The following is a 27,352-nucleotide window of genomic DNA, read 5'->3' on the forward strand; positions in this document are numbered from 1 at the left end:
GTAACTTGATTTTCGAAGAGTGTAATTTATATAATTATGTCGCACATTTAATAACCAAACCTCAGGTAAATTTTGATCGGACAGTGATTACAGATGTTTCGATTCGGTCGACGAATGCATACGCAGGATTCTTTTAGGGCCGTGTTTTGATGCACTTTCATTTTGAAGCTTGTCTCAAATCAAGTGTAGAGGGCTCAGGTTATCTTTGTACGTTCTGTTCTAGTGAGTTACATGTGGAAAGATGGAGCTGTGGATAGTTGAAAAAAGGACAAGTTCAAGCTGGAAAGTGTGTGTCAATGTGTGTGTGTGTGTGCGCGTCTCTACCAACACCTGCTTTGCATACTCTGCATACTCTGTAAATCACGCCTTGCATCAGCAGTCAGTTTACTGGAAGCCCACCACTGAAGTCAGTGTTATTTCACAAGCCACCACTGGCCATTGTTATTTTTTATTATTTATATTTATTTATTTTTTTAATGACAAAATGAACTAGACTCACCTCCCTATGGGCCCATAATTATAAAACTGCAAGCAGAGGTAAACCAGAAATAGAGCTTCCTCTATTCTCCCACAGGAACACACTTCTGTCTAATTGGTCACATCAACAGAGGAAATCTATACTATACATAAAACTTATGAGTTAGTTACTAAGCTTTAGTACAAGCACTGCAGATATTCAGCTGGGTGAACTGTAATCTGTAATAACCTGCATTTAGGGACAGAAAGAGAGTTATACACAATCTCAAGGCAATACTATTACTAATACTATTAGTACTACCAACAACAACACCACCACATGTAATGTGATCCCTTCTAACATGGAGCAGGTACAGTTAAGGCGTAGGAACAAGTTACACATCAAATTACAGATCGAATATAATAAAACAAATAAATAAAATAAATAAGTTAATATAATAATATACTACCGACAGTATGCAAATGAAGCCAGGTGAGGTGGGGAAAATGCACCCACTACTACAACTTAGTCAAAAGCAGCCGTTGGCGTTCACCATTCAGAGCTTCTGTAACAGTTTAGGGATCATCATCGTTGTGCATCACCTTGGTGCAAAACGTAAACAGTACTCTAAAAAGTAGTCACATTTTTAGCGCAGTCGCACTGCGGTCGAATATAAGCGACCACATTTTTTCCTATAAATATAATAAGGACGGAGGGTTAACGTGGGATATGAAGATTTGATGGTTTAGTGTTGAGGGGAGCGTTTTGTGTTTTTATAGACGATCCCTAAATGGCGTGAACGCGTGCACAGGAGTCCTCGAGCAGTGCGTTTGCCTGTCACTTCCCCACTTCAAAATCACTAAGGATAACTCCGGTGCTTGACACATATCAACGACACGACGGACTAAAATCCAGAGGGAATCTGGAAAACTAAATGTTTGTGGAAATCTAGGTCAGTCCGACAGGTACGCGTGAAGGGACAGTCTTTTTCAATCTGACGTATGATTGCGTTCAGCATGGATTAATAAGCAGCCGGCGAGGCTCGTACAGGCAAGTAGACACGGTTACGTTTTCATTTTCTTCTGTCCTATTTTTCCGGTGAGTGAAAGTCAGTCAGGCCGGGGTTTGTCCTCGAATCTGACGCCTGAATGAATCAGGAATAATGTAACTGGTGTGGAAAAAAAGAGATAGATCAATCATTAGAAACAGTTTCTGTTCGCTGCGAATGTAATAAAATGTTCGTGTTGTTCAAAGACGCGCTCATGATGCGCTTTTCTATTGCTCTGCTAGCGTCATGTCCAAAAATGACACACATTATAAGTTCTCGGTTTCTCTGACCGGCTATGATGGCTGAAACCTTATATACAAACAGCCTGAGAAAGTCCTGGCACTGTATCACATTAGAAGGTGTGTGTGTGTGTGTGTGTGTTAATGCATCATCACTTAATTATACTAATGCCTTCCATCAACATTACTGACTTTGACTCAATTCATTACACTGGATGTGCACATATACCCATATTCACACCTTCTAAATCACCACAAATATCCATATTTATACCATTTGCTTTCTTTGTAGGTTAGTGCATATCAACTTATTACTAATTTTAAACTACTCTATTGTTCACTAAGATCATTGCATTAGTATAGAAATGAATAGAGACAACAAAAACCATTGACAAAATGCAAAGGCCAGAGTAGGACAAAATTAGTTAAAGTAACTTATCTATTATAAGGCTGGGATTTTTTTGGATTCTTTGTTTCTTTTACTTATTGTGTTATGTTTGCACTATAAAGTTTGTGTCCGTGTGCTCTGAACAGTGCAGTTGCCCGTAGATGAACGACCTGTACCATGCCGCCGGGGGTTTACTGCGACCTGCAGGATGTGTGGGAGAAGGAGGGTCGGGAACAGGTCACCATGGAGTTCCTCCTGCCAACGGGCATCTACCTCAGTTTTCCCGTAGCATGCAGTGATACCATCGCCACCATCAAAACGGTAAAACTAGATGTTGACGGCACTGTCCTGCATTTGAAGCCTGTTTCTTAATATATATAAGGGAGGGCGAAAAGCTATAGCTGAAGATTGTTTGCTGTAGTAAAATGTGTATTTGTGTGTGTTTAAGTAGGCCTTGATTTTTTTAAACTTTTGTTCAGCAGTAGGAAAAATCTTGAATTGTGCAATAGCAAGAGTAAAAAATGTAAAGCAAACGAAAATGCTTACGTGCGCTTTTAAATATTTTCTCTACTTTTCATTTCTCACTAATGACTTTCAACAATAATGTCTGTAAGGAAATTGTGGGAAAACTTTTTTTAGATTGCTTAATCTCACATTTGAACCTCACACCGATACTGTAGGCTTGACCTTGGGAACTTTTGCTGTAATCATAAACACTGCTCTATGTTCATCCCGTACAGTTTGACTTATAAAAGAGTAGAGGTTATTAAATCCCACTATCTGGTGTCACCCAGAAGATGAATTTATTTATTTATACCATCTCTGGGTCATCATGTCAGATCATAGAGATCTAAATGTACATCTGGATTTAATATCAGTAGTATAAACTGCTGTATATTGCTTACAATACACCTAAAGCATCAACAGTTCTAACTAGCCTGAATATCTCTCAGATGTTGTGGAGGAATGCCCGGAGCGAGCCGCTCTTCAGCATCCTGAGCAGTCCTGATGCCTACGTGTTTACCTGTATCAACCGGACGGCGGAGCGGGAGGATCTGGAGGATGAGCAGCGGCGCCTGTGTGAAGTGCGGCCCTTCCTGCCTGTCTTCAGGCTGGTTGCACGTGAAGGAGACAGAGTGGAGAAGCTCATCAACACCCAGATCAGCCTGCTCCTGGGAAAAGGTCTGCTCTTTGATTTACCTGCGACCTTCTTTTCTTTTCCAGCTTGTGGCACTTTGGGACAATGAGGTCAGCCTATCTGTGGTCAGATAAAGCATTTACATGGACACTCATCCACATGCCAGTGAAATGTTTTGGTAGAAATACTCATGCTTTATTATGGCTTAATCAGTATTGCAGCCACAACCAAAAAATTATGAATGAATATAAGACAAGTGTTGCACCAAAGAACTTTAGTCTAAATATGTATGAACCAACTAATTGTATGCTCTCAGAGATATGAGTGCTTTTCTGAAAGAGCTTTTCATTCTGTTAACTTTGAACACAATTCTAAATTTGCTCACACGTATTCCTAAATCTATTTATTTTTTATTATAATCATCATTATTATTATTATTATTATTATTATTATTGTATTGTTGTTATAATTATTTTATTTTTGAATCGATCCAGTTTCTTGATTATCATAGATATATTGTTTAGAAGCAGTGACCTAGCATTGTGCATTAGGATGATATCCTGTGCAATCCAGGAACATAGTGCAACATGAAAGAACTGATACAGGAAGTGCAAGACAAACTCATTGTAAATGAAAACCTACAGCTGAAGCATTGTAAATGATTGCTTATGTGTGCTGCAGACGTTTTATGTACCCCTGAAGGTGCTGCAGCAAATAGGGCTTCAAATATGTACAGGATGACTCGAGCCATGCTGACCTTTTTTTGCTTTCTAAGCATCTGTTTGTGTATGTGTCTCGCATCTGTAGGCCTGCACGAGTTTGACACACAAAAGAACCACGAGGTAAACGAGTTCCGGGCAAAAATGCGCTCCTTCTGCGAGGAGAAAGCTCAGGATCGGCAACTGTTGCCATGGCACCAGTGGATGTTGTACAACTTTCCCTGTGACTTGGAGCCGTTCTCCCCGGTGGCTCAAAGTGGGAAGTCGCAGATAAGCGTCAAAAAGATTTTTATCAACGTCAAGTTTGAGGCCAGCGAGGTGAGTCAGTGCAGTTTATGGGTCCGGACCTTCTTTTTTTTCACGTTCCCTACCACTGTGGTTTAATAAACTTCGATGTGTGTACTTGTTAGATTGCGATCCAGCTTGTAGTGTTGTGTATCATGCTTGATGTGTTGTTTGCTCGCTGCTAATTTTAGAACGACATATTTTACACTTAAAAGACATGTTTTTTGAAAAAACAGTGGCAATGTCAGAAAGCAGCATGTGCACTTGCATACAAGGCCTGGTGACCCAGATTTCCTGAATGAAGAACTGGGTAAAGTAGTATATTTATACAACAACATGCTGCCTGTGAATCCCCCACCCACACTGCCTGTACCTTCAACTTTGCTATCCTTCTGTACAATAAGACTGAAAGAGTGTGAGTGTGTTTGTCAAAGGAAAAAAGTCCAACACACGTGTTGCTGTTTTAAATGCCAACTAATATCACTAGAAGCATATCAAAGTCCTAACTCCGTTGTGTATGAACAACAGCTCCTTGAAAAAGGGTTACTGTAATTAACACACAGCAAACGCTGTTCATCTCATCGAGCCTGATGTGTGCTTAAAGTAAGGACTAAAAAAAACAAGTGTGTGTTGAATCAGTGACGGAACAGTGCAGAGTTACAGTTTACAAGCCTAAATTCCATTCTTTACTTCCTCTTGAATTGTTTTTTTTTTTATCTCAATTCATACAACTATCATTTAAAATGAACTAGGAAATTATTTGCTTATCTGTTTATGGTTCCATGTAATGTTACGGAACTTCTGCAAGACAAGTCAGTTCCTGTTATCACTTGCGTTGTAGCAACTCTAAACAGCTATACCTTCGCTAGCCTCTATTTTCTTTCTTGAAGTTAATAAGGCAAATAAAAACACAGCTTTGTCATGATACGGAGAAAACAGAAAAACACAATGTCCTGAACATGTTCCAGTGGTGGAAACAGAGGAGTCTTCTTCACTAAATCTAATAATAATAATAATAATAATAATAATATATAAAATGTCCATAAATGCGATTATATATTTATTAAATAAAAAAATAATAATTCAAGCCCAGTTGTTTCTATAAAAAACAATGACGTATTAGAATGTATTAATATATAAATATGGTTTGAATTACAACCAGAACTACTGTCTAAACTGTGCTTTTAAAGAACGAATTCAAGTGCACTGCGGTACAAAGCGGTAGCAATCTTAAACGGATCCTCAAGCACTCTTCGCTAAACATTGGGTTTAACGTTGCTCTTTCAGGAGAGCTTCATGCTGCAGCTGGACCCGCACGATCTGCCTATGGTTCTGATGAAGAGCGCGCTCCGGAAAAAAGCCACGGTATTCCGTGCAGTCAAGCAGGAGAAGCCCGAGGATTACACCCTACAGGTCAACGGGAGATGGGAGTTCATCTATGGGAAATACCCGCTGTGCAGGTTCAAAGTGAGTGCTGGTTAGAACATGGTGCTTTGAATGCTGAGGTTTGCTCAGAAAGAAAGAGGGAAGTTCAGAGTTGTGTGTTCACAGCTCCTGCAGAGAGTGTAAAAACTATACAGGGTAAGTTTGTAGCTGTGAAAGTACTTCTTGAGGTTTCACCCTTCTTCAATAGTTGTACTAACACTGTCCGATTGAAGCACTTTATCATTAAGATATTATAGCTTTTATTTTCAATTTAAAGTTGATGTTCAATCCCTGATATATATATATTTTATCTTTATTTGAGTTTCATCTAGAATTTAACATATTTGCTATATATTTCCATTTTTAAATAAATTCATCAAGCAATATTTAAAACGGAAGGCTGTAAAGCAGTAACACTATATTGAGTTATCGGTATCGTTCCGGGTTATATTTACGTCCGGTGGTTGTACATACACCTGACGTAAAATCCCAGTTGGGTACGCTCAGCCTTAATTTAACTCCTGCTTATTATCAGCATAAACAAATTTTGATGGAATTAAAAACACAGAACCTGTTTACATGCATATGGCAGGTGTGGGTGTATAAGAAGCGGATGAAATGCTTCGGTTTTATAGAATTAAAGCAAAACAATCACGGCACAAACTAACACGAGGTAATGTTCAGTAGAGACGCTGAAATAGGAAAATTGTATTTCGTGTTTTAGGCCCGAACTTAAAGACTAGGCATTTCTGATTTTGTTAATCGTCTCTGTGTATTCTTCGTCTCTGTGTTTTCTGCTCTGTCATAAGTACTTATTCTAATTAAACTAATGCAGCAACGACAGGCTTTCAGGCTTACATGTGTTTTGGCTTGTCTGGCAGTGCTGAGGCAGTTGTTGATATTGAAACTGCCTGTACCTGCAGAGATGAGTCATCCACCTTTAGTAGGCTTTTTAAAGTCAACTACAGAGAGCATAATGTGATTTGAGCTGCATTACACTAACTTAATGAACAGGCTGCAAGATGTTGATGTTGATGTTGATGACTCTTGTCCCTGGTCTTGCTCTGGTCTGAGTCTGTGATGGCGGTGATGCAGGCCCCTATCTCATTCTCCCACAGATCCCCCCCCCTTTTACGTCATGCTGCCTACTGTGAGCTCTAAGCCAGAGGAAATTCTTAATCAGATGGCTTGCTTGTCTTCGCAGTACATTCTCTCGTGCTTGTACGGAGGCCAGACTCCCCATCTGACCGTGGTGCATCACTCCACTCTCTTGAAATACCAGGAGGAGCAGGGAGGCTTGAGCAACCAGGTCTCTAAGAGCCGCTCTCAGTCTAAACCTCCGCCTCTGCCTCTGAAAAAGGTAAAAGAAGGTTATTGCATCAGAAAAGAAGAAGAAAAAAATAAAAAATAAAACAACAACTGTCATTAACAAGGGAACTAGTTTCTTCACCTTCTTCCTCATATCACTGTGAAAAAAACATTGACTTCTTGGAACCTAGTTCCTTTTGAGTAAACAGAATTTTATTTAAATCCTTTTCTAGACAAGCTTTGAATGTGTGTTAAAATAGAAATTTGAATAGAAAACAGAACGACCTTATAAAAACGTATAGGATTATTTCGAGTGCAGCCTGTGGGATTGTGATTGTATTTATTGTAGAGTAGGTCTGTTTTTTATAATGTGTTCTGTTAAATAAATAGCAAAAAAATATTGTTGTACACGTGCTTATCCTACATACATCATCATTAGTGAAAGTCAAAAAAGGGAACGCTTTATGTAGAAGCACGGCATTGTGGGTAATTGCCTGGATATATTCCGAGAGTTAAATGATCTGAAATCTGCTTACATTTCATTATGAATCTTCCACACCCTGCTTATGGTGGGAAAAGCAGTAACATAGTAGTAAAGCCGACTGTAAGCTCAGCCTTAAGAGTTGGTTTCATACCGTTTAAGTTCCTCTTTGTTCTTTTCTTAAGTTTTGTTTTCCCTCTAATCGAAAGACTCCTATCACTTAGTTTGTTTATCTCTTATATGCCAAGTAGCATATGGTTGCGAGAGATGAAAGCTTTACAAAGCAAGAAATAAAATATGTAACATCAGTTATTGGCATTCTCCACTCCGAAACGCTTTTTGAATTTCTGGATTTCTTTCAACAGCAAAACACATTATCACTGTGGTCCATACACGAGCCCTTCTTCATCCAACTGCTGCATGGGACTCGGGTCAACGCCGACGAGAGCATGAAGGTTAGGCCTTCAATTTATTCATGTTTACTGTTAGCATGATTCTGTTGTGGTTGTTTACCAGGCTTCTAACTGTAGCATGCAGCCGAGGGTTGAAATCATGAAATGTGGTCATGTGACCCTGACCACATATTTCCCATAATTCATCAGAAGCGGTTGGGTAAAGCATCAAAACAGGAAGTGGGGAGTGACTTTCGGGCTTTCAACGCTCTCTTAGGCCTAGATTCTACGAAAAAGGACAGCAGTGTTGCTCACACTCGCCACTTGCATCTCCGTTTCTTTTAAAAACTTGCCAGAGATGAAAAGTCATGCAGGGTCGTTTTACCCTGTGAAAGAATCAACTGTTGTATAGAAGGTCTAAATTTGTTCTGATTCATCGAATTGAAATTTGAAACAGTGTCAGTAGCTGTCTCGTCATATCGTACTGTGAAAGTGCATGGTGTGAAAGAACTAAACATTATTGTAGTTATACAGCATGAAATGGGACGTGATTTGCCCTGGGTGATTGCGTTAACATATACTTTATTAAGCCCGCAGTGTCTGTTCACTTCCGGATGTCACCCCATGACTCCAGATAGATTTGTCATGTCATACAATTACCAGTCCTGTCTGCTGCTGCCACCAGAGGTTCTCCATGATAGCCGCAGGGGAAACACACACTTATATTTCCTCCTTGCTATCACGAAGGGCTTTCTATTCTGGTTAATGATAAAACTGGGAAAGTGGCCAGCTCCGCGCTAGTCACGAGGCCATGTGTCATTCAGTCATTCATTCATTCATTCATTTTTAACCGAACCATGCCAGACATTTCTTCATTCGTTGTTTCTGTTTTTCCATTTGTCCGAAACACTTGTAAACACTTCCTTGATCCCACAGTGATATTCTGGTCTCTGTTGTTTTTTTTTTTTTTCCCCCCACTCAGCTGGTAGTCCAGGCAGGTCTTTTCCATGGCAGCGAGCTTCTCTGTAAAGTGGTGACCAGCAGTGAGGTCAGCGTGTGCACGGACCCAGTGTGGGACCAGAAGCTGTCCTTCGACGTCCATCTGTGTGACCTTCCTCGCATGACACGCCTCTGCTTTGCCCTCTATGGAGTCCTCGATAAGCCCAAGAAGCAGCGGTCAACCAAAAAGAAGAACAAAAAGGCTGTAAGTCTTTGTAAAACCTTGCACCATCCAAATACTTTTATTAAAATAAACTGCCTGAAGTTGCCGGGGAATGCCAGAGGTAAATATAGTCCACAACTACTTGGTGGTCTTCAGCTTGACGTGCCGAGAAAATGTGATGTGTGACTGGTAGAGCGTGACAGTCAAATCAAAACCCCACTAACCCAGTGGACATAGTCATATTAAAAGTGGCAGAGGTGTGAAGGGCATGCCATACCAAGTCTACAGGTGTCTGTGTGTGTGCATGTATTTGTTTATGAGGATTTGTACGAACCACTTCTACTTCTGCTTTCTTGGCCACTTCCCTTTCATAGTACCGGTAGAGAAGTCTGCTCAGGCTGAGGCAAGGAAATGAGAATTGCCTCTCTGTCTGTCTCTATGCCTCAGTGTGTTTATTTTAAACACCACAAAGCCACGTTTCACTGTGTTTAAGGTGAAATACAGTGTAAAGGTATTTCAGCGCCACCAGTTTCAGCAAAAAAAAAAAAAAGAACAACGTCCGAAATTATTCTTGCTTTGACTTAAAGCCGTCATTTTCTTTCTCTTTTTTTAATAGCTGGCCTAGCTAGCTGTATTTTTTTTCTCCATAAAATAGTAGATTTAATTAAGACGATATAGATTTTATAAAACACAAAGCTCAGTTAACATGCTGTGGGATTTATCGTTTATCATTAGTACCACAAATACACTATTAACATGCAAGGATGTCTTGCATAGCTGATGATATGACAAAATAATATCAGTACTGTGATCAGTTACGCCGTTAAACACTTTTCAGAGATATGTTAGTTTTTTGTTTTTTTTTCTTCACTGAGTATTCACAGAAATTATTAAGAAATTAATCCTATTAATAAAATATATTTTTGTACTAAATTCAAAGAACCCAAAGATTTTTATGTTGGTTTTTTTTTTTTTTCAGTATAGGGCTTCTACTTTGTACAAGACAAGTGGTGAGACCGGCCATGCTGTGTGGTTTAGAGACAGTGTCAATGAGGAAGAGCTGAAGGCAGCAGAGCTGAAGACGTTGAGGTTCTCTTTGGGAGTGTCACGGTTGGACAGGATTAGGAATGAGTACATCAGATGGACAGCTCATGTTGGATGTTTGGGGGGACAGAGTTAGGGAGGCCAGATTAAGATGGTTTGGACATGTTCAGAGGAGGGAGAATGAGTATATTGGTAGGAGGATGTTGGACATGGAGCTGCCAGGCTGGAGGCAAAGAGGAAGGCCAAAGAGGAGGTATATGGATGTAATAAATGAGGATATGAAGCTAGTGGGTGCAAGTGTTGAGGATGCAGAAGATAGAGAGGAAGATAAGATCACGCCTGAAGGGAAAAGCAGAAAGAAGAAGAACAGGGCTTCTATTTTGCTGGAACTTGTAACATACAAGTACTTGTGTGTCATTATACCTGTCTTTACATGTTATTATATGTTGTCTTAACACTGTAACAAGTCCCTAGATGGAAAGAACGATATATTATTTGGTAAAAAGAAATTCAATGACCTGAATGGAAAACACTTTTATTTTCAGAAGGAAATTTGATAAGAAGTCAAATGATTATATTTGCTGGCAGAGCTGGAGGAGGCTTCCCGAGCAATATTAGTAACGTGGATTGATCGGTGCACGAAACAGGCGCAGACAGCTACACATTCGTTCATATGTCCAAAAATTCGCAGAGTAAATTATGACTAAGGTGAAAATCGACAGAAACGGTTATTTAAGGGATTGAAATGATTAACTATTCACATTTTAATTCACATTTCTTTCATTTAAGCAAAGAGAATGCAACACAAAAAAGGAGTAAAAAATAAAACACCAACTTTACTTCAATGCCAAACTGCGTACGTGTTTGTGTGAGTGTTTTATATATAACTGATATAAAAAAAAGCACTGACATGTCATTTCAGAAATGTGTCATCATGCAGTTTATCACAGAATTATAATCTAAATAATAAATATTGAATGACATCATGATGATAAACCCTGTGTAATCTCTTTTAACCAAATAATCTCTGAACCATCAAATGACACAACCATCACATTTTATCAGTCTAACTTTCTATACCTCTTGTATGTTTGCCTATAATTTTTTACAAATATATATTTTACAATCTCCCTTTTTTTTCTCTCTCTCTCTTGAGGAACATCATATTTGCGGAAAAATACATAATCCTGTGCGAAAAAAAGGAAGATTAGATTAGAGTGCGCTTGGAAAAGCATGCTGAGGAAACGTTGCTGGCATTTAGGACACGTGTTTTATTAATAAAAATCTAAATGAATAAGATCTTTGTTCATTGATCCAGGGCACTGGGCTGTCTACTGTCAAATATCTAGTCTTTATAATAATATTATAATGTTTCAATATTATTAATCTTCATCAACACTTTGGAAATCAGTCTCTGGTATAACGGGTTAGATTTATTTTTAATGATTTTTAGAAATCTTTGTAGAAAAGTAAAGTGAGATGTTTTTTGTGTAAATGTTCGACTTTCAGGACTGTCCTTTGGCCTGGGTGAACACCATGTTGTTTGACTATAAGGACCAGCTGAAGACAGGAGAGATCTTCTTGTCCACTTGGCCTTCAGCTCCAGGTCAGATTTGACTTATTAATGCACCAAATTATTTTTGTCCTGTATATAAACATAATAATACTAATAATAATGATGATGATAATGATAATGATAATAATAATAATGTTCTATTTGCTTCTTTCTTTGTTTATTATTATTTTTTTATTGCAGATGACAAAGGTGATCTGCTGAACCCTATGGGCACAGTAGAGAGAAATCCCAACATAGACAGCTCTGCAGGCCTCCTCATTCGCTTCCCCAGTTTCAGGCCACATCCTCTCTACTTCCCTCCGCTGGAAAAAGTAAACTGGGCTATTTTTCTTTTTTTTACAGTGTCACACTGAGTATAGTAGCTTGGCATTTTCTCACACACACACAAGAGTTTGTTCATTCGGTGCAACTGATCTCATTTCTTGTTTTGTCTAGTTGAATGAAGTAAACGGTGAGAAGGCGGTTGCGACAAAAGAGGAGGTAAGTCTTTCGTTTTCATTTTTAAATATTGCTGCATTCTCCATAACTCCATTTCAAATATTTTGTGCTCTTGCTCAGCATATGAAACTGAAAGAGATAGTGGACAATAAAAACCACACCGAGTTCTTTGAGGACGAGAAAGAGCTGCTGTGGAAGTTGCGTAGGGAGGTGAGAGCGAATTACCCAGAGAGCCTCTCCAAACTGCTACTCATCACTAAGTGGAATAAACACGAGGACGTCGCCCAGGTACTACAGTCACGCCACAGTGCCGGCTGTGCCTTTCAGATGTCAGATACATGCACAGAAATTCAGTATTTAGAATTTTGAACAATTAAAAAGCAAAGAAAGGAAATTTAATATTTGCATTAACATCTGCATTATGTGTCACTATTTAAATGTATGCAAATTTGTGATGTTGACTATCATGACTCAAAAGGTCAGTTTTTTTTTTTGAGTAATACCTCTTGCATTGAAACACGTTCCCAGACGTTAACATTCTCACGTACACACACAAGCAAAAGGAGTTAAAAAAAAAACATCCTGAAATTCACATACAGGTTCTACATTTCATTCCGGCTATTACATACGTCATCAAATTTGTTAAGATAGCTTTTCAATTTTTTCAAAACAAAAATTTATTATTGGGCTCAGGTTTTTGGTCCCCCATTGTATATAAAAGCAAAAAAAAATATCAGCAGTGTAGATTATGAATCAATAGCTAAGAAATATTTTTAGACATCAGAGATGCTTACAACTTATTTGTACCTCATTTACTGACTTGACTCCACTTCCTCAGAGTATATAACTCACATCTCTTCTTGGACTTTAAAGAATTTGGCCCCAAAGTGTGACTCGTACGTACTCGTAGAAACGTTAATATAGTGTAATATTTGGGAAAATATTATTTAATATGTTTACCAATTTCTGTCAATATATGTGTAATTTATTATTTTTAAATACATTTGTTTATGATAAAAAATAATGTAATCTATAGTAGTGATAGAGAATACAGCAGATTGCGTAAGTATGCAGTCTTTTTCATATATTGTAAAATATATAATCATATTTTTTTTTTTTTTATATTTTCTATATATTTTTCCACTTTCCTACCTGTATAGTTAAATTCTATGTTTAATGTACTTTAGTCTATTTTGTTCAATTTTCATTCTATTTATTTCCCTGCATGTATTTACTGTGTGTGGTTGTGTATGCGACCAAAAGAATTTAAAATGTAATGACCGAATTAGATTCACAACTCAACTGGACCTTTTATACACTGAACTGCGAAACAAGTATGTCAGTACTTCAGAGCTGATTTCTTGCTATCGAAAAAAAAAAAAAAAAAAACCCAAAAAGACACTACCAAGTACATTGTCCAGATTGAAGAGGATTATAAATAAATACTACCATTCATCATACTGTCCTGGTGTGAGATCACATTTCTGCAGTTGCACAGATGGTGCTTCCACACCCAGTGAATCATCTAAGATTCCAAAAAACGCATTCAGGCTCAAAACTCGACTCATGCCGTACGGCTCAGGCCACATGACTCGTCTCAGGCTCATAAATGAGCTCATAATCCAAACCATTCAGTCTCCTGTCTGAATGAACAAAATGAGAATCAGAAGTGTTTATCGAGTGGCTAATTGAAATTTATGAATCTTGTGTTTGTTTTAGATCGTGGCTCTGTTACAGAGATGGCCAGACCTGCCAGCTCTGCATGCTCTAGAGTTGCTGGACTATACTTTCCCCGACCCTCATGTTCGCTCATTCACCATTCGCTGCCTCAGGAAGTTGCGGTAGGTTCCTTTCAACCAACATAACTAGACTCTTGCAGGCTGTGTGACCCAACTCTCACAAGTGTCTCACATAAATATTTTCAGAGAAATACCACAGAACCGTACTGATACTTTAAATTGTTTGAGTGGAGCTTTGAACAGGCTAGTGCAGAGTTTCTTACGATTAACATCTCAAGAAATTAAATGTGCAAGGTTACAGCTTTGTTGTAGCAAATAACACATGAAACGAAACGTCTATTCAGATATTTTTCTACATGCATCTTTTATATGAGTTGGATTGGTGTCTTGTTCCCAGTAATAAATAAATATATATATATATATATATATATATATACATATAATTAAAATAAAAATAATTAAAAACAATTTTTCATGAATTTATTCATGGTTGCTGAAACAAACACAATTCATTGCAAGATTTTCAATGATTAATTACAATCCATAAAATAATTACATATGCTGTTCATACACATTCATTTTATTTTACTTTTACCTTTTCTATTCCCTCTTTTTTGAGAATGAATAAACCTTATAAAATTCACTATGTAGACCAACCAGGCTGAGAAATAAACTCAGCTCTACTGTAGGCTAGACTGCAGACTTTTATGGCAGCACAATAAAGTTTCACAGTGTAGTTTGTAAATGAACTTGCCAGTGCCAGCAGTCGACAGGTCAGTCTGAAATCTGACGTGTTCTTTGTCTTCATCAACAGTGATGACGAACTCTTTCAGTACCTCCTGCAGCTGGTACAGGTTCTGAAATATGAGCCATACCTGGACTGTGACTTGACTACCTTCCTCCTGGAGCGAGCTTTGTCTAACAAGAGGATAGGCCACTTCCTATTTTGGCATCTCAAGTAAGCTTCTCCAGAATCTTTCATATTTCTTACACAGGATTTTCCAATGGGACTAAATGGTTTTCTTTCTCCTGAAGGTCTGAACTGCATGTGCCCTCTGTCAGTCTGAAATTTGGCCTTATTCTGGAGGCTTACTGCAGAGGAAGCATCTACCACATGAAGAGTCTCATGAAGCAGGTCAGAAGTGATATATTTTTAGTTCTGTGTTTAGGCAAGATGACTAGGAAGCCTGATTGTTGGGTAGTATCGCTAACTGCATTGCTGATAAAGATAAAGACCAAGATAAAGGCTGTTATGCATCATCTGTGTTATTTTGTCCAAAGGTAAAAGCTGCATCTTGTGTACAGACTACTTCCTGTTGGAGCTAATCAACATTTGAAAAAGACTTTTGCCTTAAGCGTAACTTCTGCCATTCTGTTACTGTTCACCACCACTGTCTGAAATTTCACTCAAAAATCTCCCATTTGGATTAGGATCTGGTGACTTTGAAACTCATTGACATCATTTTCATCATCATCATCAAACTGTTCAGTGAACTTGTGGAAAGGGGCGTAGTCAGCCAGGAAGAGACCACTCCCATCAGGATGGAAGTGTTTCATTAGAGGATACAGCTGTATTGAACTTTTGTTGTTTGCTACTGGTTGCCATAGTAATAACATTTGTTAATGGGTTGCACACCTAGCGTTCCACTTAATAACAACTCAGCTAAAATGAAACATCCTGGAGGGAGATTTGGTTTTTATATTTATTCAAATGTGTCAGAGTATAAATATATATGCATCGAGAGGAAGGAGAAGCAGTGTGAGCTCTTTACAACTGATCACATGCTTTATACTGTCTTCACTCCCATTTGTAGCCTCTGCACCAAGTCTCTCCATATTTGCATAAAATTTAACCTTTCTCACCTTTGTCACATCACTGGACAATCCCACATCTAGCCTCCAACACTTGCTGTCACTCATGTCACCAAAAGTAGGCAGCTCTCATTGAAAATAAATGATCTCCATTCACATTGCTCCGAGTAGCATCAGGAAACAAATGGACCCAAACCAGCAAAATGCAGCAGTATAACAGAACCACACATTTTAGTTGAAACATCTGAAATCTTGAAGCTGCCCCCTAGCTACAGGATTCTTCAGCATTCCTTCTAATTAGCTCTAGAGTATGCATACATCCTTTAATTGCCTAATGCATCCACTGTAATGCAATGCCTACATTCTCAGATAGATGCTAGAACATTATTGTAATGAATTCATAGAAATGATACAGCGTGTGCTGTTTCTCAGACTGAAGAAAAACTCCCATCTTCCATATCTCAGATCTGGGTTTCATCATCAAGCGACAACAAGATTTTTATCTGGGCAAGAAAAATTTGCCATGTGTTTATCTCCAGCGGACTGGATTACTGTAATAGCCTCTTGACTGTTTTTTTTTTTTTTTTTTTTTGCCTTATGGAGAATCTTCGAAATATACAAAATATGTCAACAGATGACTTCAGTACTAGTACACAAATCCCAGATCCTTACACAGACTCCCAGTCAGCTACAGGACTAATGTATTACTTCCAGTTTATAAATCGCTAATTGCCCTTGGTGCTGTTATTTAGGGTATACAATATCAGTATGGTTTAGTAAGTGTCCAGAATTAGCACAAAGAACCATTTCAGCTACTATTTATCACTGAGCTGGACGCAGAAGATGCCGGCTACAGACTTTTTGCTGTACAGATTTTTTGACCATTTTCAAATTCAGACTGGAAAATCTCTGGTTACTTCTGTGTTTCAAAATATCTAAGCAATTGCTCTGCTCCTGTAGCACTTCAGCTTTCACTTTCTATTTCTTTTACTTAATTCCGACATGGTTTAACTTCATTTGGATTTCTTAAATGATGAATTATTTTATTCATTAATGGTAACTGTTTATTTTTTTCCTTTGTCAAGCTGAATTGCTTATGGCATTGTCCTGTTTTCCTTGATTACAGAACGAGGCTCTGAGTAAAATGAAAGCTTTGAATGACTTTGTGAAGTCGGCCTTTCAGAAGTCGGCGTCCAGGTCGCAGATTACGGAGGACATGAAACTGTGCATTAAACAGGACACGTACTTGGAGGCGCTGTCTGGGGTCGTGTCCCCCCTCAACCCCAGTATCATCCTCTCTGAAATCTGGTACAGCTCATATCTGACTCTGCTTAACAACATGCAATGTTCATTATGCCTAGATTGAAAGATTTTGTCTTATTTCTCTATTCCTAAAAATGGGGGGGGGGCAATCACCAGATAGGTGTTATAGATGATAACAAACGTTTTAAATAGAAAATGTAACCGTAAACAGATAAAAATATAATATTTCCTTCCTAAATCAAACTGCTGTAATATAAGAAGAACAAGAATTTTGGGGCTTGCTGTTGTAGGAAAATAATCTATAATAATATAATCAGCTTCATCACACCGCCATGTCACTGATTATTAACTGGACACTCTGTCATGATGTATTTTTTACTTAAACAATACTTTAACAGGAGATTTGCTTAAAAAGCATGAATTATGAATTACGGTGAGTAAAGTAGGTTGAATATGTACTATACTTTATCTAAATAAAATAATAATAATTCATGTGTGTGTGTTTACGTTTTCCCCTCAGCTCGGACAGGTGTAAATTTATGGACTCTAAGATGAAGCCTCTCTGGCTGATGTACAAGAACAAGTGTGTCCAGTCAGACACGTCGGGCATTATCTTCAAGAATGGAGATGGTATGCAGGAAGAAACCCCTGTTTTTTTTGTTTTTTTTTCTTGTAAGCATCAATCCACTGGAGTTTTTAATTGAAATGCACCCTTACTGACTTTGTGCTGCTTTCAGATCTGAGACAGGATATGCTAACCCTTCAGATGATCCAGCTAATGGATGTTCTATGGAAGTCTGAAGGGCTGGACCTTAGGTTTGTAGTTGTTATGAGATTTCTGCACTCGCCTGATTTCACTGTATGATTGAATGTTTTACTGGAATGAGTTAAGATACAATTAAGATGACTAAGACTGAAGCTAAATAAATATATAAATAATTGTGCTGTAGTCACAGTTCCTTATCTTTGTCTGGTTTTGTGCTCCGTGTGAAACAGAATGATCCCCTATGGCTGCTTGTCCACCGGCGATAAGACGGGGCTTATTGAGGTGGTGAAAAACTCAGACACCATCGCGAACATCCAGAGAAATAAGAGCAACAGCGCTGCCACTGCAGCCTTCAACAAAGATGCACTTCTCGACTGGCTCAAATCCAAGAACCCAGGGTGAGTGCATCACCTTCAACCATTTCAGTAGATGCTATAACTGCTTGCTAAGAATACAAGTGAGAAGTGCTCATTTAGCTCTGCTAACCACCCACCACTACGGCATGCACTGTTTAGCAGTGATGCTGCTGAAAGTTTGAGTCACAACTAAACCAGAGTTTGTTTGCGAGTGCCGTGTTCACCGAAAATACTCCGGAATCCACTGTGTTGACTAAAACACTATGGAGCTTAGAAGGTTGTTTGCGATCATCACTATGATCACTAAAACAATGCTTAGTGGAAACGTTTGTTTGTTTATGATCATTCTGTTTACTAAGGCTTTATATAGATACGGTGGCCGATTGTTTACTATCACCGCGATCTCTGAAACCCTATGTAGTTTGGTTGTGGTCACTGTGATCACAAACACACTACGTAGTTAAAAGACTGTTTACAATCATCGAAAACACTAGGCAGTTAAAAACATTATTTGTTTATGGTTACTATGTTCACTAAAACTCTTTGTAGTTAAGATTGTTTAATAAAGAACACTTTCACTTTTTAATAAAGAAAGAAATTTAATTAAACACTATTTAGTGAAAAGAAAACACTATTTGGTTAAAAGATTGTTTATGAACATTTGTTTGCCGGACATTTGTTTATGGTTACTATGATCATGAAAACACTGTGTAGTTTAAAAGATTGTTTGTTTATGATTGTTTTGTTTATATAGATAAAGAGGCTATTTGTTTATGATCGCGGAAACACCGTAGTTGAAACCATTATTTGTTTATGGTTTCAGTTCACTAAAACCCTATTTAGTTAAAAGATTTTGAAGTTTATGAACATTCTGAGTAATAAAAGCAACCATTTGTTTACGATCAGTTAGTTAAAAAAAATGCCATTTGTTTGTAATCACTATGGGCACTTATAGTCAAAATAATTATTTATGATTATTAATCCACTACTTAGTTCAAAGATGGCTTATGATCGTTCTGATTACCAAGACGCTATGCAGATAAAAGCAACCGTTTGCAGTAAGTGCCATAGAGTAATTAGTTCAACAGAATTTCTTTATCATCACAAAAATACTCTGCAGTTAAAACACAGTTTGGTTATGATAATTAAACCACTGTGTTGTTAAAAACATTGATGACGATGTGAAGGATGAATATGACCAATACATTTTAATATAATGAAAATAGATTAGGCTGGCTTTGAAACTAGAGCAGGCATCTTAAGTATTCTCAGCAGTGAGCCGATGTGGCCAAACACTGGGTTAAAATGAAACCCTGCAACCGCACTGCCACTTGGCTGATCTGATTGAAGACTCTCTGACTAAAGCATCATCGTTTTTGCTAACCACATAGTCATATTGAGAGTCATGGTGGCAACAGCGAGAGCAGAGAAGCCTAGACATGTCTGTCCCCAGCTTCTTTCTTCAGGTTCTGTAGTGCAGATGATCCCAGGACAACCCGGATATACAGTCCAGTTGCCAGTCCTGGGTTGGTCATGATGGGTCTAGTACGCATCCAGCGCTAAACTCCCGGGGTGTATCCTCGTCTTTATCAGATGCCAGTTCCTTTCTTTCTTACTGAACTCACGTTTTCACTTGCTCATATCTGCAGTCTGATTCTTTAGGTCCCTGCTCAAAATTCCTGATCATAGATGACTGTAGTCATGCATCATGATGGCTCGGCTCACCACTTATGGCTCTTCGCCAAAGAAGTACTGCTGTAACCTGAACGAGCGTGGCATAATGCCAAGATTATAAAGTTAACCTTTGCCTAGAAATATACAGGAACCAAATGACATGCTGTAATATATCATGAACTGCACACTCCCTAAACATCCTGTGGAATACCTGTCACAAACACAACTCAGATTTTCTAGTCACCTCCATGATTATTCAATTCACATTTAAGTCTATAGCTGTATAATTGTAAAGCTGTAGTGAATTCATTCTAACTGCCACGTGTTCATGTTTGCGGTTGAATATGAACGGAGTCCCTGACCTATTCTAGCTAGCTTTTAATCAGACTAATTTTAAAAGTCGGGCAGATACTTTACTGTGCTCTATTCACTATTCCTGATCTCTCTGTGTGCAAATATACACAGTACACGCACATATATACTGTATGGACAGTACACAGTCTTATCTTTTTGCCACTTTGCTTAAGCACACATCTCAGTATGTTGTTGGGTTTTTTTTCCCCCTGTCGGTAGTGGATGCTGAACGGGAAGGGCATTGATTGCTCCTATGAAACAAGAGACCTATTCCCATTATAGAAGTATCCAGTCTGCTCCCCAGAGACGGGGCTGATGTGAAGAAACATCCCCCGGCTCGAACTTGCTGTAATAGCTCTGTGTATTTCATGCAGACGTCTTGTTGTTGAGCGTTATCTATTATTTATTGAGCATTTGTTTATGGACATAGGAAATGATGTGTGTCGCATGTTAAATAATTTAAATAGAGCCGCGATGCGTAAGTCATGATGCTTGTTTTTAAATACTGTGGTGAGTTGCGGTGACTTTTTAACGCTACGATGCAGTTGAATCTGTCCTAGTGTTAAAATGTTAAACAGTAATGCGTATGCCGAGACAGACATAATGAATTCAGGGTAAGACGTGGTCCAGGTTACGTGAGAGACCAAACTCAGAAGGGAAAAAATTAAAGTTTTTGTCATTTTTTTTGAATTTGTTTGTTTTCTCCTGTAGTCAATGTGATGAAGTCCCTTTAACTTTCACGCTATGAAAAACTCTAGGTGAAAGAGTTTATCTGATAAAGTGACTTCCTGTGACTCAGCACTTGTGTATGCATGTGCAAATATGTACGTATGTATCCATGCGTGACATAAAAACAAATGTATTACTTATTTACTCAAGTATCAGCACTGACTCCTGTTCCTGACAGTGTCTTAGCTTGTTGATATCTTTGGACTTTGCCCATTCTGCACTGTACATCCTAAAAAAAAGTCCTAGGAATGTACAAGTATGCATGATGAAATTGTGCCCTTTCTTGCCGAACAGGGATAAACTGGATCAAGCCATCGAGGAGTTCACACTGTCATGTGCAGGCTACTGTGTAGCTACTTATGTTTTGGGAATTGGGGACCGCCACAGTGACAACATCATGATCCGGGAGAATGGTCAGGTAGGAAGGAATTATTTAAAGAGACCTTTGCTAGGTGTGTAGTTGACTTCTTCAGTAACATTGCACACCACAAGGAGGCACTATAGTGCAATATTATATGAACGGGAAGAAGATAACGTTCTAATAGTTGTAATGATCTTAATGATTATTTATAGATATATATTTCATCAACATGGCATCAAGATATATTCTAATAGTCATGTTCTAGACCATACTTATTAAACATAAAGCTGCTGCTGGTTTCAACTGTAAATCTTTCTGTCCTTTCTAGTTATTTCATATAGACTTTGGACATTTTTTGGGGAACTTCAAGGCGAAGTTTGGGATCAACAGAGAACGTGTGCCTTTCATTCTGACTTACGACTTCGTCCACGTCATTCAGCAAGGCCGGACAAACAACAGTGAGAAATTTGAGCGGTCAGTACCTGAATGTGCTGTTTAAATCTTGCCCTTTTACTTCGTTTGATACAAACCTGATTACGCAGTTTGTGCAATATCAAGTGGTCAAATGGTTTTGCATCAGTTCTCTCCGTTGCCCCTGTTGGTTGGGTTGGAGTCCAATAATTGGCAGTCATTCTTCATCTTCATCTTAGACTTAAATAACCCTCTCATGGAAGAATCTACTTCAAATTCTGATCCAGATTAGTCCATAGCAAACACGACTACGCTACTCACTCTGCAGTTATCACACACTATGCTGCACCTCTACACACACATACTTGTGCCAACCATGTATTTTTTAATCATAGCGGTGGCGATCTGCACCGATTGAAGCCGTGACCTTCTACTAAATGATAAAAGTATAAAACGAAACAGTTCTGTTGTACGGAAATGATCAATAATAGTGACATGATGTGGTCTGATGCAAAGTGAAGTCATAACCCATTCCTATAACAACACAACGATATATTTAAACATATAAACCACAAAGTTATATTTAAACATATAAACCACAGAGTTATAATTAAACATGTATACCATAGCAGATTGCCAGCAGCTAGAACTTCCTGACTTCCTGGAGACTCCATCCATAAACGTTTAATAAATAAATACCTTCACTGTATCGGCAATTATATATTTTTCTCTGTAAAATAACGTTCTTAATCTGTTTATTATTTGTCTTAGATTATGAGTATTAGAGTATCCATACTCGTACCTGTTGAATAGTTGTTACTGTAGAAATGATACCATGAAACATTTACTTCACATTACTGTCAGAGCTGAAGTTATAGAAATATAGCAAAACCTTCTGACCAATCAGAATCGAGAATTCACACACAACTGTTTGTGTGTGTGTGTGTCTGGCACAGTTTTCGTGAGTGTTGTGAACAAGCCTATAAGATCCTGTGTCGAAACGGAACTCTGTTCGTCAACCTCTTTGCCTTGATGAGAGCTGCAGGACTTCCTGAGCTCAGTTCCTCCAAAGACATTCAGTATTTAAAGGTAAGAGCCAAGAAAGTTGCGTACTTAACAAAAACGTACAATAAGATGTATAGTCATTTTACAGTAAGAAAAAGTGCAAAAATATTTTTTATTAATTCAGACCATTACCTATTATTAAGTATACCGTCATTCATATTCTGAAGATATATTTATATTTTAGAGTATATTTAAATATTTAGCAGATGCTCTTATACAGTTAAGGTGGAGAGCTTAGCTGTTAAGGGGTTAAAACTCAGTACTAAGATTTGAACCCTGTTTATCGTTAACAATAACATGAAGACTCAACTACTATCTTAAAAGATTCACTTTGACATCATGAGTGCCAGACGATGATTGGTTTCTGGTTTCTCTCAAGGTTTCATTTTGACTTTCGATAAGACCTCCTTCACTGTCTTACTCACTAATGATTGAAATTAATTGATTGTACTGAATCGAATAATTTGAATCGAATCAAATGAATCTATCTGAAAGGCTTTGATATAAGGTTTGAACTAAATGGTAACGCTGTAATGTTTCTGGAACATTCCTAAAGGATTCCTTAGCACTCTGCAAAACTGAGGAGGAAGCACTGAAGAATTTTAAAGTGAAGTTTAATGAAGCTCTGCGAGAGAGCTGGAAGACCAAGGTGAACTGGATGATGCACACTTTTGCCAAAGATAACAGATGAACGCTGGCATGTTGAAGCAGAAGCTTTGGCATGTCTCTCAATTCAAGTCCTGTTTTTTTTTTTAAAGCCTGGATTTGAACCGGATCCAGAACTAGTTTCTTCTTCAAGTGGATATGCTTCTCTATTTTTATTTTTATTTTTTTTTTGTGTGTGTGTGTTGTTTAATTGTTCAATTGTTCATGTCTTCAGCTACAAAATGGATTACGTCTGTATGAATTAGTCGTCAGGAACATAAGGAAACTCATAATCGGCGCTAATTTATCCGCAGTCACTGACCTGATGCTTTGTAAGGCACTGGAAAATGTTTTGAACTTTGAATATGTGATCTGAAAGGAGCGTGTATATTTATAGTTTAGTTTGTACAGATAACATTGACTACTGGCCAGGAGAAAGAAACACATTCAGTGTTTCATAGCGTTTACATTCCATCTTACTTAAAGTTTTACTTTATCTATTTGTACTTGAATGTTTCGGTTGTAAATATTCCTTATTTTGTGACTTGTATTTTGGTATTTAATGTTTTGCGCAGTATTTTGGATTCTTTTTTTTTTATTTTTATTATGTGTATAAAAAAGGAAAAAAATCATGAGATCATGACATTCATAATTATGGATATGAGACAGCATTTGTACTGGAGAAAAGCAGAACTGAGCCTGAACTGTTTTGTCTTGGATATTTGTGACCTTGAGATATTTATTAAGATCTAAAGAGTTTCTGCACATTTTCTCCACGTGTGTGTGTGTGTGTGTGTGTGGGGGGGTTCCTCTGGGTTTCCTCCAGAAACAACCTATTGGGTTGATTGGTTATGTTAAATTGCCCATCTGTGTGAATGTGTGTGCGCGATGCCTTGCACTGGACTGGTGTCCTGTCTAGTTCCAGGATCCACTGTGACCCTGACCAGGATACAGCAGTTACTGAAGACTGAATAATAAATAAATGAATGAATACTTTAAGATATGTCGTCCAGACACCAGTATTTTCCACAATTTATTTGCGGTGTGTGAACTCCACAAAGACAGATCAGTTGACTTGATCTACCTCTTTGGTAAAAGGCAAAAAAAGGAGAAGGTTTTTCTTTTTGTCCTGGCACTTTAGAGATTTGTCAACCAGTGGAAACAACATGTGCCTACGTTTGAGATTAACTGCACTCACACACTTTTGAGCTACTTTTGTTTGTGTAAAATCGCACTCTTCTTACTATTTAAGCGCAGCTATGTATTTTGTCGTGATTCCTCTTGATGTTCCGATTAAATCTGCCTTATTGTCTAAATGTTAGCAGATAAACAACATGATGTACCCTTCTATGACCTGAATGGTGTTAAATGTGTGAGTAGAAAAGGTAGGACACGTCGATCTGTGGACCCGAGAACGTGACAAACTCTTCTTCTTGCCTTTCAATGTTGTTTTGAACACACCCATGACAAAGTTCCTTCAGAAGTATGCTATAAGTCACAGGACTGACTACTTGTAAAGTATAGGAGGTTTATAACCAGGCAGATTTTTCAGAACAAATACAAAAAAAAAAAAAGTGAGGCAGTCTGCTAGTTTACCTGCATACAGGCATATTGGCTTGCTAACGAGCTAGTGCCCCGATTAGCTGTTTTGGTAACTAAATATACAAATAAAATATTGATGATTTCTTCGGTGATGTTTTCTGTTAACAATGTACAGTCATGTTAGCTCCTTGACTAGCTTTCTATAATTCTATAGCTCCCTGACTAACTAACTAGCTAGCAAGAATGATAAGTAGGATGCTCACATGCTATCATGAAACAAAGCTATGTTCCTGAATTCTGTAGTAATTTTGACCGGATTTCTTTAGAAAAACAGGATCGTTTTAACTTCTTTAACTTCTTTTGAAATAATGTTAAAATAATAGTTTTTGAGATTCCCTCAGTGGGAAAAGCGAGAACGGTGTGCTAAAACAGTATTGAAATTCAGGGTGAAAGTCACTTCAGTTGATCTGGCAGTCAGATGCTTCTCATCACTTTCTGTTTATTTAAATGATGTTGGCCAAATCAAATTTGTAAATGTTTAAAAAATACAAAAATCAACCCAGGAGCACTTACTTATTTATTCATCAGCCTTTTAATAAAATGATGCAACTGGATTCTGCAGTTTTCTCTCACGCTAGTTTTTCCCCATCCTCATAAGGTGTTGCTAAATGTGCAATGCATATTTTTGTTAAAGAAATGCTTTAAAAGGCATAAAAGGACAAACTTTAATGATGCAGTGTCGGGTATTTTGTTTATTATTCCACACTTCTTTTTTTTTTTGGCATTTTAATTTGATAAATGCAGTGGAGGTCTAATGGAGTCTTGTGGGAGTCAAATAATTTTAGATTTCATTTAGTCACAAGAAATATAGAAAACATGATTTAGAAGGGGTTTAAATGTATTGGGAGAATCAATATAATTTTTTCAAGAAATAAGGCAGTGATAAAATGTTCAGTACTTGACCCATACATGACCAGTATGCTTCATTAAAGTATATATATATATATATATATATATATATATGTGTGTATGTATGAATATGTATGTGTATAAGTATATGTATGTATGTACACTTTTATCAGTATAAATAAGTGGAAAGTAACAATATAAATACAACAAATAGAAATGCATTTTAATGTAATAATTTTTCAATAATTTGCTATTTTTATTAGATTTTTTTTTATCTTAGTGTATTATTATATTGTACATTACATTAATTTAAATAGAACGTGTTTTCCAAATTGTTCCTGCTGGGTAATGTATTTTTATTCTGAAGGAAATTATCCACCCATGAAAGACGGCTCTGCTGGTTTCTTGTGTTTTAATACCAGAATACTTCTAGTAGAAACTTACAGGAACCTGACTGATCCAAACAAGCTTCTTCCTAAGCTTTATTACATGATCTACGATTTTTCTAATGGATTTTTGCAGTGATGTTATGTGAGATAGTTCACTTCAACTCAAATGTTATCTTCTTCCACTACTTTACTCAGAACTCAGAGCCCCCTCCGAGTGGACATATCACAGGGTGGAATTTTTGTTTGTATCTATTTCTCTTAGCTTTCCCAATGACCTCCACAAGCTATAAAACTTAGCCGAAATAAAAGAGATCTCAGTCAACAGATGAGAAGAAGCGGGTTTCTTTATTCAGCCATGCAGTCAACAACATGCATATCCGAAGAGAGCAGCTGGTCTCCAAAACCCCGAAAAAGTCCCCTCTACTTATACCCCAGGCGCCCCGGGGTGCCTCCTTTTCTCTAATTTAAATATTTCCAGCAATTTCCCATTATATTCAGTGTATGGCTATTTTAGTCCCTCCTTCCTTAGTTTACATACGTTTCCCAGTTCCCATTATTTTCGCATTTGTCCCGATACCGCCCCTAAATTGATACCATCCTCCCCTCGATGACGTCAATTTTCCTCCTCTCCAGTTCCCCTTATTTTTAGGCTAAGTCAACAATTTTTAGAAAAAATTGGCGCTTACTTATAGGCGCCACTTCCTTATTGACTTCATTTGACCGTCACCTCTTAAAGGTGCTTCCTCGGCTCATCCTGACCTCGCGCGTTGCCCTCCACAACAATGTGTAAGTACCTTGCTCTCTTCCTCTATGTCATGATGACTTTTCCCTCTACCTACTTGATCTAAGTTTTATTTACTATTTTTAAAATAAGCTGTGCCATTAAGCTGCCTCATATCCTTTTCTCTTTTCATCACTGTTGATTGCTAGTATTCCAATGCTATTGTCTCCTCTACCCGCCTATCACTGTCATGTCACAGTGACCTGGCCTACTTCCCACACTGTGTTCCTTTTGCCTTAGTACACGCTCTCTTTTGCTGATTACATAGTCACGCAATATGCACTTCACTCATCTTCACTCATCTCTCCCCACTTCCCATTTTTCCTTCCAGTTCAGTCAGCCCGCCGCGCTATCTTCCGGAGAGGTCCCAGGGGTGCTCTGCGACGCTATCGCCTGTATCAGCTGTCCTGTCTGGCCATCGAACTTACTGGTTTCCTGGAACACCTATCTGAATCC

General features: G+C 38.0%; 1 protein-coding gene across 2 annotated transcripts; it reads left to right on the forward strand.

Moving 5' to 3' along the window:
• The first annotated feature begins 1,030 nt into the window (after nucleotides 1–1,030).
• Nucleotides 1,031–25,825, forward strand: pik3cd (phosphatidylinositol-4,5-bisphosphate 3-kinase, catalytic subunit delta). Of its 2 annotated transcripts, none has more exons than XM_058410297.1 (23): nucleotides 1,031–1,507; nucleotides 2,279–2,453; nucleotides 3,086–3,314; nucleotides 4,078–4,307; nucleotides 5,562–5,741; nucleotides 6,904–7,059; nucleotides 7,854–7,943; nucleotides 8,863–9,084; nucleotides 11,596–11,692; nucleotides 11,843–11,973; nucleotides 12,098–12,142; nucleotides 12,221–12,388; nucleotides 13,820–13,941; nucleotides 14,654–14,797; nucleotides 14,875–14,974; nucleotides 16,778–16,959; nucleotides 17,435–17,544; nucleotides 17,652–17,730; nucleotides 17,911–18,078; nucleotides 21,088–21,211; nucleotides 21,483–21,628; nucleotides 22,522–22,654; nucleotides 23,187–25,825. In XM_058410297.1, the coding sequence occupies exons 2-23, from the start codon at nucleotides 2,310–2,312 to the stop codon at nucleotides 23,319–23,321; spliced, it is 3,135 nt and encodes a 1,044-aa protein (XP_058266280.1). In that variant the 5' UTR covers nucleotides 1,031–1,507; nucleotides 2,279–2,309; the 3' UTR covers nucleotides 23,322–25,825. The 2 variants fall into 2 exon arrangements, with proteins under 2 accessions (XP_058266280.1, XP_058266281.1); XM_058410298.1 differs by having other exon boundaries at nucleotides 2,284–2,453.
• Nucleotides 25,826–27,352: the final 1,527 nt, after the last annotated feature.

The sequence above is a fragment of the Hemibagrus wyckioides genome, linkage group LG15 (assembly GCF_019097595.1).
Source record: "Hemibagrus wyckioides isolate EC202008001 linkage group LG15, SWU_Hwy_1.0, whole genome shotgun sequence".
Lineage (NCBI taxonomy): Eukaryota > Metazoa > Chordata > Actinopteri > Siluriformes > Bagridae > Hemibagrus > Hemibagrus wyckioides.

What these genes read in the sequence shown, in the direction of transcription:
- pik3cd (XM_058410297.1), top strand. Translation starts at nt 2,310, where the DNA reads ATGCCGCCGGGGGTTTACTGCGACCTGCAGGATGTGTGGGAGAAGGAG. An exon ending in ACCCGCTGTGCAGGTTCAAA is followed by an intron (nt 5,742 to 6,903) that starts GTGAGTGCTGGT and finishes TTGTCTTCGCAG; the next exon opens with TACATTCTCTCGTGCTTGTA. An exon ending in AAAAGAAGAACAAAAAGGCT is followed by an intron (nt 9,085 to 11,595) that starts GTAAGTCTTTGT and finishes TTCGACTTTCAG; the next exon opens with GACTGTCCTTTGGCCTGGGT.